The 12,505-nt window shown below is 41.0% G+C and overlaps 1 protein-coding gene and 1 long non-coding RNA gene across 2 annotated transcripts in view; both read right to left on the bottom strand.

Moving 5' to 3' along the window:
- LOC145444515 (uncharacterized) overlaps positions 1-12,505 on the bottom strand; it is a 414,279-nt gene that overhangs the window by 317,985 nt on the left and 83,789 nt on the right. The gene's annotated exons all lie outside the window — the stretch shown is intronic.
- LOC145444497 (uncharacterized) overlaps positions 7,922-12,505 on the bottom strand; it is a 50,909-nt gene continuing 46,325 nt past the window's right edge. Inside the window, exon 6 of the mRNA XM_080322491.1 lies at positions 7,922-8,337. Within this exon, the coding sequence (XP_080178617.1) occupies positions 8,195-8,337 (143 nt within the window). The 3' untranslated portion in view covers positions 7,922-8,194. The remainder of the gene's footprint in view (positions 8,338-12,505) is intronic.

Genomic DNA, 12,505 nt, shown 5'->3' with positions numbered 1-12,505 from the left:
GTTACAGCAAAAAGTAGCCATCATTACGTTTTTAATGAATAAGGCATGGGACTGGAAACCAGGCTTTTCGACAGTCGGTCAATTATTTAAAAACCTACTATACGTTTAATAGACAAAGCAGATAATATATGTTACCATCAACATGAGACGCCGTCACTATACAGTAAAAATGGGGAGTGTTATATTATGAGGAGCTCTGATTCGTAATAAACCCACCGCCCATTACTATGAAGCAGCGATTCCCAAACTGTGTGCCGTTCGAGATTCTCAGGAGTTTCGCAAACCTTTTTGGGATTTTCCGTATCTGTATCTGTCGCTAAATCAGAGGTGTCAAACATAGGACCAGCAACATGATTTCATCCGGCTCGCGAAACAATTCTGAGTAGATTGAAAAATGCGTATATTTTCCAGCACATTTCTCTAATTTTTGAATTTTTAGTAAGAAATACTGCTATTAATACTGCCGGTTACACGAAGCGTATAATGATTGCGCATAAATAGAATTCAAAACATATGTGGTCACGTTTCGTCATTACTTCTGACTCAAAATGCTGAAAGAAACGCAAATCGCGGTATAATAATAATCAGAAAAACAGTCGAAATATGCAGACCTCAAAATGGAATGCGAGAAAATGTGGAGATGCAAAATAAACATTGTACCGATAGTCATTGGCGCTACAGGGGTCGTAAGCAAAAAACTCATGAGACATATCCAACAGATTCCGGGTAACGTTCGATTCGACATGATCCAAAAGATCACGTTATTGGGCACTGTGCATATTCTTCGGAAGGCCTTGAATGCACCACTGGAGTAAAAGTACACTTTTGAATCACAGCATAATTTCTGTCATTTCGACTCTTCATTTTCAATCATCTCTACCTCTGCTCTGTAACCCTTACCAATTCTTCATCTCCTGCAATGCTGTAATCTGACTTCTCCATGTACCCTATTGCATAGGAATAACAATTTGACTGTATTACTGAAATTTTAAAAATTTACAATAATCTCGCCATTTTCCTTTGGAGGCAGGTGGCTCCCCGGATTATGTGTGTATTTACCAGTTTTACTGTGAATAAAGAATATAATAATAATAATGAATGAAGTTCCAACGTCCGCGTTTACAGCCTAATCTTTTGTATTCTTCACAACGCATACGCAGCGTTGACGCCAGCTAGTATACGGCTGAAAGAAAGGGAGCATAGAAATATGCCCACTGATGTGGTGACCTTTTTCGTCTATGTTAATCGTCGACTTCTGAACTATTTTGGGTACTCGCAATCTTTCGAAAAACTTGAAGGGGTCTGCGATCAAAAAAGTTTAAGAACCCCTGCTTTGGAGCATATTTCTCTTATGAATGTGCAGCGAGCGTTTTCTAAATTTTCCAGTCTGACGCAAGCTGTAAAAGTAACTTAAAAGCTGCATCAAGCGATCAGGCAACAAGAAATGAGGGATGCCGGTTCATGACGAGATAGTTAGATTGATACTGTTCTCCGTCTATTCCGGTAAATTCTGCGAAACCTTATATTGGAGTAGGAATAGGACGCAGGCTAGTATATTTTTGTCCTCGATGTTTCTGCGGCATATGTACGCGATCTGAGCAGAAGAATACCATGAGTGCATCATGTACACATGCCGCTACACCACCCCTCCATGCTATCCCATTAATGCTGAGCGCCAAGTCACGGATAACATACAGTAGCTAACAGGTATTTGGTCTGACCCTGTCGGGGTTTGAACCCATGACCTAGACCGATGAAGAGGATGCTTCACGATTGCGCTATCTTCTCGACACATTTTAAAAGACTGTCGCTTCTGCGTGTCGATCACCGAATTCGTTTTTCGCTGATACAGCGATATCAATAGATCAGTAGCTCAAAAATAAAAGTGTCCTAGTCATCTCTATTCGTTACATACGCTGTAAGTCATTGCACTAAAATACATAATCTTCTTTCGTCCCTGTGTTGCCCTGGAGACTTTCGTCATCACATTGAAACCGAATCGAGTGACATTTTGAAAGTTGATATTAGAAGAAAGTTCGTATTTTAGTAGAGTCATCACTGTCATCTAGTGTACTTCAGTTCTCAACTCTCTCATGATTAATAGTGCGCCTTGTTTGCTAATATAGAGGAAATGCCGAAGACGTTAGTCTGGTAAATATACATACCCCCACGGTTCTTAACCCCTACCTGGTGACCCAAACGTTGAAAGCGGAGCCTTCAAAATCTGTTATTGTGGCGACGACGGCGTTCTCGCTACGAATCTAAAATTTGAAATTTATTTTTCAATATATAAGGTGTTAAATGTGGTGAGTTACAATGGCAATCTTGTGTTTGTCAGGGGTCAGCACGACATGATCCCGCAGCATCATACATCGAAGAGATTCGGTAATGTTAATGCAGGTCAGTATTTATCTGTATAGAACCTGCTTGCATTAAGTCTCATATACGAGGCCGAGATTTTACCTCATATCAAAAACTTCGCATTTCCACCGGGCAGAGACATGAGTTGCAACCATAGCATCATTTGATCAATACACCAACGACTCTGCGACGCCAAACAGCAGAAACAGACCGGTAACAGAGATATATCAGAATCATGTCATGTCAGAATGATTAAAAAAATTGTGACAGCTCGCAAATTGTTCTGTTTATATAGTTATGTTCGAAGTTCGAACACTATCACGCCACAATGTGGATTGCTACTGATCTAACGTATAGCCTACGTTTTGCGTCGTGACAGGGAAAGTTTAAATAACAACCACATCGGCGAACTTTTTCTCGAATGGCAGTGAAAATTTGTTCTATTCTAGTTTGTAATTAAATATGAGTATTGATCAGTGACGTATGACATTCTTCCATCAAACGAACGGTATGACACTGACGACGGGCTTTAAGGCCAGGTCGTACTCTACAGCATTAGCGCGCTACTGGACGAAGGTGTTCGTGATTTTGACAGCGTCTAAGACCGTGAATGACTTTGACCTACTGACACGACCTTGGAAATATGACGACCATGTCCACCGTATAGAGTCAGATGTGAAATATAGTGAATGTTTTGATTTATTATGTGTGAATAAGTATTCATATTGGATGGGCACCGTCGGCAAACACAGTTCGCGAGGAGCGACGCCTGTTTGTATAGCACGGGTTGCATATTACAAAACACCTCACATTGAGCAAGCCAACCAATAAAGTCTGTCATTAGGAAATCAGAGGTTTCTGGTGCGGATTTAGTATGAACCGCAGTCAGTCTCATGTCTGCGAATCCGTACATGCTGATATGAACAAGTTTCTTTCGATTTCATTATTTGTACAATGCAATTCGTCAACTGTAGCGAAACACTTGATATTCATACCAACAAAGAGAAGTAGTTTCTCTAATTAGACATCGGTAGAGTACAAAATAGACCTACAGCGGTTCTCAGATGATTTGTTGTCACCCAATTTTAGTTCGCTATGACTTTTCATGTTGTTGTTTTGAAACATTTTTAAATGAGGAGAATCCTTTTACAACTTACAACAAGCAACAGGCGTTTCAAGCAAGTAACATGCAGGATAACATGTTGTTGATGTTGATCTTGTTGTTGTTGCTTTTAATGGTGTTTGTGGTGTTCATCGATTACAATGGTCATTTACACCATAGACCAGAGGTCTCAAACACGCGGCCCGCGACCGTATTTTGGATTTAGAAGTTTCATATATCTTTTTTTTTATTTGAAAACTGGAAATTCGTCCCCAAAACCACTCCAGAATCTTGAAACTACTCATCAAACTTCACTATTACATCACTTTACGATGTCCTGATGCAGTTGTACTCTCGCATGGTGTCTACAGCAGCTATGCCAAGTACAGCAACAATTTTATTAAAATATTTTAAAATGTGATTTTTTCGTGCAAAGCGTGAATTCACAATAGTAAATCACATTTCAAAGATGCGTGTGGCATGTCAGTCTGCAAAGGGTCGTCAAATAAGGCATACTCGAAAGTACATTGAATTCCCCTGTTATTGGTGCTGCGGCACGCGCGCCATGAAAAAGTAGGAAATTGACCCGCGAGTACATTTGAGTTTGAGACCTCTGCCATAGGCCGTTATTCGTTATTCCGATTCTGCAACTGGCCACAAGTAGCCTACTACAGCTCACTTCCACCTTCTTTGTGACACCGTTTACGAAGTTGGGATGGAGAAGCGGAGGACGGATTATCCTTTCTTAACACATGGGAATAAAATCTGGATTCAATGTTGGTCGGAATCAAACCAGCGTTATTGCAGCTGTGGATCAAAAACCACCACGCTAGGGTTGAACTTAAAACGGAAAGTTGGTAAAACACTTTGCTTGAAACATGTTTTAAATAGTGTTTTAAACATAGGTATGCAAAAAAAGGAAAATTGTGTAATTGTGCCATAATTGTAAATACTTTACAAAACATGTTCTATGAGCATGCGAAGTGCTGTTACGGTCCTGACGATATGGGATGGTTGGTACCCTCGAAATAGTCGGTTCAGTAGCCATATTACGTAGATATGGATAATTGATACGGAATGAAAGTTCTGATGATGATGACCGCTGACCGTAAAAATGCTGCAATACGGTGCAGTCCTGGTTAAAGATATTTTTGGTCTGTATATGACAGGCGTTGAGCCTATTCGTCACAGGAGCTACATTTATCCAATATTTTCAATTGTGAATGTCAATCCACTATGATGCCACAATTGAATATGCATGCCGTCATGGATTAGAAAAAAATCATGTTTTAAAGGACTGCCTTGGAAGCTATGACGTCACGTGCGTCATATTGCTAATTCTAACCTTGCATTTCCTTGCAAGTAATGTACATGAGCACTAGCGACGACTCAGACCGCACTATGCCACAATGCTGAAATACATGATGACTTTTTAATCGTCACATAGCGCATCAACTGAAACAATCAAATTACAATGTTATCCTCCGATGCTTTGCCAACAATTTCGACTCTGACTGGGCTAGACCGATCAGATGCATTCTTAAAAGTGAAACACCTGTTTCTATACTTGCGCCAGATATTACCTCAAAACAAGTTATACAGGAGCCAACACCCCCACCGGACGGATATGGATTTTATGATACAATGAGGGTATCAAATCAATATAGATCCCGTCCGCCTGATAGATTGAAACAATAGACATCGATGCATCCTATGGCATATATCAATCTCGTAAACTCTTTGATGTCAATAATAATCGATTGATTGACTAAGTACTGAGCACAATTTGCTGACTTTCCACATGTAGTGTGCTTCGTTCTTGCTGTGGTGTGGTTGCGTGCAAAGCTCACAGCGGAGTGTCACTAAAGATTCACAAACGGAAAGCTCGACCACAGACGTTATAATGATGTGAAAAATTGTATTTCATGAAAAAGGTCCTCGGTGCAGAACCTGCCAAGGTTCTTTTGGGAACGCGACCCTCCAAATTTCTGAGGTTCACCCACTAAACGACAACGTGAACGTTCACACCCTGCCTAGGCACTATCTAGTAAAGCAGTAGAGCGTGCAGTTGGTATTAGTGGAGAGCCATATTTAATTGTACGAGAATTTGGTACTGTCCTTCTTATGTGACCACAAAATGTGATGGACCATTACTCCTCGTGGCAGTATGGTCAGTAGTTATGCGTGAATGAGGTACTTGTGACGTTTTCGCTAGCAAAAGATTTGTAGGCCATTATGCCGAAGATCTGGGAAATGAATCTTTCATGCAATTCCTGGCAATGATCTCTGTCAACTATCCAACTATCTGGTGGGGAGACTCCAGTCAGTATTTTTTCCACGGCTCCGACTCCGACTCCGACTAAATCTAGCGAAAATTAGCCAAACTGCAACTCCGACTCCACCGACTCCGACTCCGACTCTACAGCCCTGCCCCTGGCATAAGCGATGTCGAACAGAAGCCTAGAAGTGTGCCTCGCTACAAGTCGACGGTTACGGAATCAAAAATATATGAAATATCGGCCTGGTGTAAATGATCATTGTAGTCGACAAACACCATGATCAACACAAATGACATCAGGGTTGAGTACATCGTCAATGCCGACAATGCAATAAGTCTTCTCGCTTCGACGAACTTTCGCGTAAGCTCCACCCTCGCTCGCTGCGCATACATTGTATAATTTCTATTCAATCCCTAAAATTTGACGTATGTAAGTAAGTAGTGGGGAATCTCGGAAGACTGGAGCCGCGGGCCACACTATCATGTAAGACGGCAAACTGTGCGCGGCCCGGATCCGGTCCGCGGGCCGTATGTTGACCGCCCCTGATTTAATTATATTGAGAGAATGCAACCGACATCGGCAAGTCTAGATTGACTAACAAATGCTGCGATTGCAGATTTCTCGCATGGGTGTATAAATCATAATCGTAAACTCATGCCTTGTCTAGCATTTGCCGTTGCAGCGCATACAAGAAAAATCAAGATCGATGCAACAGTCAGAGGTCCCTTTCGTGCAGACTTGTATCGAACTGGAGTTTTAGTTGACTGTTCAATCGTAGCTCCTTTCAATATTTTATGTTCAAACAGTTTTAGGCACACGCTATATGTACTTGGGTTTGGATGTAGCTGAGGAAACGGAATATGCTTGTAAGGACATCCCGTGCTTGACAAATTTTCTACATTTCATTGGAACTGCAATAGGGAGCCCATCTTCTCTCATGCGTAATCTTAATATTGTCATTGCGACCCCTCAGACTTTCCACGACGTCATTGCGACGTCATAAATTCGTGCTTTTGAATTTTTGTGTCGTGGCTCTTTAAAGCTAAGGTACCTACTTTTCTATGTATAGTACTAATTTCATACTTGATAGGACTCTCAACAGTCATAACCTCAATTGACTTCAAAATATGCGTTGGGATTGCATATATTATTTTAATAATTTTCATATGGCGATAGGAGAGCGCGAAATTTGCACAATCATCAAGGGGCGTGTCTAAAAAGTTTGTGAACCACTGCGGCGTAGTGAAGAAAAATTGGGTTGCGTGATTTGGTTTTCACTTTTCGATTTTTTCGAAGACTGGTGTAGACTACGTCTTTTTGGATTTACTCGCATGTTGAAGTAAGACTACTTACGTGTTCTATGCTGTATTTAAATAAGTTCCTCGTGGTACAGAATGTTAATATGGAAACTAACAATAAATTGATACTGGCACATCAATTCACCCTATGCATTTCAACTCAATCCCATCGGGAGCAATGGTCAGCAAATGGGATGATTATAATTCGAAATTTAAGGAGGAAATACAGATTTTACAGCTATATACTGTTATTTACAATTATGAAACATGTCATACGGGCAGCAATGTGGCTTGAAACTTATCTCGCACCATGCTACATAAATGATATTGACCGACACTTTCGTGACAACATATTTGTCATTCCGTATCTACTTCGCAATCTACTTCGCACAAACCACGTAATACTATGTAACTATCGTGAAGATTAAATTCTTGTCGGTACTCCGTAAAAATAGCCCCTAAATTTATAGTTCTCAATCTCCCGGCTCTACTTCTATTTGATAAACTGTAAATAGCGAAAATTATACTGTATTGTACTGTACAGTATTTATACAATATACTGAACTGCTATCGAAATCTGTAGGATGCCGTTGGTGGCTGTCACACTTAACACAAACCTTCCCAGTGTCGACGCCAAGCCCTGAGAGATTAGGAAGGTTGCGAAACGAATGATATCTGGGTGAAAATGTTAGCCTAACTTAAATTTACATTAATGATTTGTTGTGACAACTCCCACATAGGAAAGGCAGAATAACGCAGAAAGTGTAGAAAGCGCGAAAATTTTAACGGAATTGGAGCAAACATGTATGCCTGCCGACCACCATTTCGTAATATTGAGCAGCAATATCAAATAGATTATTTTATAAATGCGATTCCCAAGGTTCGTAACCATATTTATATTTCCTTCATTTTACAAGAAAATCGTATTTCATATCTGAATTCCTTGAGACTATCAAGAAGTACCAGTGCACGCAGAACATCGATTAGGACAGCAAATCATGTCGTTTGATTTGATAGAAGTTTCCCCTTTTGTGGTTACCGAAGCTCTTCATGTCTTTCAATGAGACATTTAGATAGCAAATATGATGCATTCTATCTCATTACATAGTATAGTGATGCGACGAATCCATGGATCAAAACCTTCATATCCAATTCTAAACCATTGTCTCGGCTGCATCAATCTCATCGTAGGCGCGGGCATGCTGAACTCTGCTGATAGTGCATTGCAAATACTCACGGGGGTCTAAGAGTCGAAGCACGTCATATAACCCGGAACATATTATAATTCCTTCGTAGACTGTAGAAATATGAATAAATGTGTCAATGCGATATTCTAAAGCATTAATTGTTTAGTTTATATTGACTGAACTGCATACTAAAACTATCGAATGTGACTGGAACAGAAACTCACGTTTTCCCATTGTTAGGCCAAGCTTGACAACTTCTAGGAGTTTGGGTCAATCGCAGCGCAAAGATTACCACAGTTTGCTTATAGATCAGGGGTGTCAAACATACGGCGCACGGGCCGCATTCAGCCCGCCAGATGATTTCATCCGGCCCGCGAAGCAAATCCGAGTAGATTGAAAAATGCGTGTATTATCCAGCACATTTCTGACAAATGTTGATATTTTTAGAAGGAAATACTTCTATTAAATATATCCATTCAAGACATCACATGTTGGGTTGTTTATAGGCCACATTATAGCCACCGACTGCGGTGTTGTGCTTTCTAGTCACCATTAGCAGAGATGAGCATGGATTAGGATTAGGTTTTGAAAAAACAGGATTTGTGAAATTTTGTCGGATTTGGATTGGATTTGGATTAGACATTTTTTCAGAACGGATTAGGATTTGGATTGGATTTAGCTATTTTCGGGGAGATTGAAATGTCGTGCGGCGAATGGCGACAAACTTTATTCAGATCAGTTATTAATGTACTTATGGTTACTAAGTTATCTTGAATCAAGTAAATTGCTGGTTGTGAAAGAAAATTTTCGAATCCCTGTGTTGCATAAATTAGTATTTTTTCTGAATTTCCAGTTGGAATCGGATTAGGATTGGACATGGACTTGATTATGAAAAATTTATGGATTAGGATTTGGATTTGGATTTGAAGGTTCGGATTTGGATTGGATTAGGACATAGAAATTTCAAATCCGCTCATCTCTGACCATTAGGAGCAGGTCGTTGGAATTGACACCCAATTCTGAGAAGGCTAGAAAGTGCGAATTCATTTTACTGACCAAAACTAGTTATTCACAGAAACGAAAATCTTTATATGCAGATTACACGGAAAATATATTAGAAGTCTCCTTCCTCGATATAATTCCGAATAGCGATACAATAAGAAGAAGCAAATTCCAACGTCCACGTTTACAGTTAAATCTTTTGCATTCCTTACAACGCAATCGCAGGGTTGATGCCAATATATCACCTAAACCAGTGGTTCCCAACCTTTTTCCACCCACGTACCAGTTCGAGGTTTCATGCAGTGCTCGCGTACCACCTACATAATTTACGCACGCCGTAGGGCGTAAGTGGTCAAAATGTTTTCACCATTTATGACGTCATACTGACGTATTTGCGCTATGTGAGGTGTAATAACTAGGGCGACTTTTTACCTAAAAATCGGAGGATTTTGACCCATAAAAAAATTGATTTTGACCAAATTTTGACTTCACATACGCAAATTAGGTGTTTTCGCACATAATGTTAAAATTGTACTACTTATACTCATTTCTGGTAGGGACTGTCTGTCCTTACAAAAAAGCGTTTTTGACCTAAAAACTGACACATTTTGACATGAAAAAACTTTATTTTAACGATATTTGTCCCAGTAGTTACACCAGGTATTATGGTAGAGGTAATTAAGATTTGTTGTAGTGCAACGAAATATACTTTCTTACATTCTCGGGTAGAAAGAGTCTGTCCTTACTGAGTAGCTTGCCAAGATGGAGAAATATCGTTTAACAGGAGTAGTTGTTGGCTGACAACACTAAAGCTGCGTGTACACTGATGGTGACACAACATGTGGCTTCATACTGACAATGTTGTCCTGCATCACAATTTTTCATCATGCGCTTCTTGAAAATATAACCATGCAATGTCAAGCAGTATTGCTGCAGTTAGGATATCGCGGTACCTTGAGCATAACACACACCATATCAATTGTCAACCTATTTGTTTCGTTTGACAGTTCATGATCCACGATAGTAGTTAGGTAAATGGGCGATTTGCCCGCATGCACCCTATTTACTTAAACAAACCAAGATTATCATTATAATAAACAGTGTAAGAATTAGCTCATTCTCAGTTTTGCAGCAATACTCGAAGGGGAATTCCCTTCTGGCTGTGCGGCAATTAAAAAAGGGGGCTTGACTGAGAGAAAACGAACAAAGAATCTGGATTGACCTTTGTACTCAGACTGGAGTACTTCTACTTGTACTTTTCCACTCCTGATTCTACCTCACCTCTGGACACGAGACTTGTATATTTGATATATATTATATTTTCCCGCGAATAACAATGGATTGACATTTAATTTCAATGGTGTGCACGCCGACGAATCGGTATAGTTCTCCTGTCTTGACGTGTCGTTCCGCGGTGGGTTGATTAATCCAATTGCGTGTAAACACGATGGGATTTGGAAATATTTGTCCGTCAAACATGACGTCAGTATAGTATTTGTTCCTCCGGATCCGTATGTGAGATCCCGGCTCGTGTTTTAGGTGGATTGTCAACGCGTTCGGCCAGACGAAACGATGCAAGGTAACGATTCTGGTCTGCGTCATACTGTCGTAGTTGACCTCTTTTTGCTCCCTGGGTAGTAGCGAGTATGATATTTATGATGCCAACGACTCCCCGAGCGCTCGTAAAAAGACTATAACGTATGCTGTACAAGGTTTATTGAACATACACAATCTGAAAATACAAGTCACGAGTGTTCACAAAGTAGATTTTTCTTTGTTTACAAAATCAAAAACGAGGCGATCATTCACACGTTTATCAGAACCAAAAGCATCTAAATAATCAAGGGTACCTACACCTTGACCCTTTCTAATCAGGAAAGCGATACAATGTTCGCCGCACACAAACGAACGTAAAGACTGTAATTGCACACTAGTGAAGGTATAATCGTCCGCGCCCAATAACCTATAGATCTCCTTCTTCAGAGGCGGAATCCCGAAAGAGTCGTGAAAGTGCGTGCCATCTTGATCGGCGAAGATACAGATCCAATGCGAGCCGCCCTTCGCGTTAGGGTCGTAATTGATAACGACTGCGTACGGCTTAAGTAGCTTCGCTGGCAATAAATCGATAGCGAAAGTCCCGGCAAATAAATCTCGCGTGTCGCGATGATTGAATAAAATATGATTAATTTGATCGGTATTCATACGGACACTACTTCCCGCTTCTCTGAGATCTCCAAAAGTTGTTGGTATTCTTTGAGACACAGTAGAGTCGCTCCTTCCGGCAACCCCGCGGTCAGGGTCATGTGAAGCTTCACGGACCCGGTCTTCTCGAGTTGAAAGCAGCCTTGATGCGTACGGTCTGGAGTCAAATCGAACGCAAACAGAGTGTATCCCGCCTTATAATTCTCAGAGTCGATAAAAAGATCTTCCTGAGCATCCCACTTCCCGGTGGATTGGTAGACGCTGAAAAACCCCTCGAGGTTTGTGTTTTTATCAAAATCGAATCTGAAATTACGCCCGTACAAAAGCTTCCCGTTCACGTTGATAGCCAGATTTCCGACGTGATAGTGACAGAAATTAAAGGGGTTTCGAGTCTTACTACCGTTATAGGCAGCTGTCGGGACCAGACCAATCACGATACGTCGAGGCATGACCCCAGAAATCAGCGTTTTCTCAATGGAGGTATCACCCGCTCCAAAAGAGTGATTACTCATTTCGAGCTTTATAATAGGGTATTTCGCCGTGTGCGTACGAAGCATCGTTTTGTGTGCCAAACTGACAGAGTCTGAAACTTGGATTTGCTTGACGTGCAATTCCACTTTTTTCAGTATGATTTTAGAGTCGGCAGACCCGAGGAGACAGAAATCGTCATCGTTACGGATTAATCGCAACGACAGATCCACGTTATCCAGTAAATATCTGTCCTGGTCGAATAAACCGAGCGGTATCTTGCCGATGACCTCGAGCGTTGCACTGTCGGCGGTCAGGGCTTTTCGTGCCGTGAAGCCGACGTTGTCTGCCGTGAAAGTATCCTGCTGTTTCATCGTATCCGGGATCCAGCCGATACATTTCAGATAGGTTTCGCCGGCCGCGCGAGAGCTATTTAGTAGATGGAAAATGAAGCTTTTGTAGGCGTGATTGTTGTCCGATGTGGTGATCAGCTTCGAGCCCAGATACAGATCGATCTGCTTGAATAAGGCGTCGAATATATCCGACACGACAGCGACGTTGTCTCCCCCGATCGTGGTACAATCTTTTTTGGTGACTTGTAGTTGT

This window comes from Botryllus schlosseri, chromosome 8, assembly GCF_051294905.1.
Source record: "Botryllus schlosseri isolate E-star chromosome 8, Bs_hap1, whole genome shotgun sequence".
Taxonomy (NCBI): Eukaryota; Metazoa; Chordata; class Ascidiacea; order Stolidobranchia; family Styelidae; genus Botryllus; species Botryllus schlosseri.
This window is presented reverse-complemented; position numbering and strand designations above follow the sequence as displayed.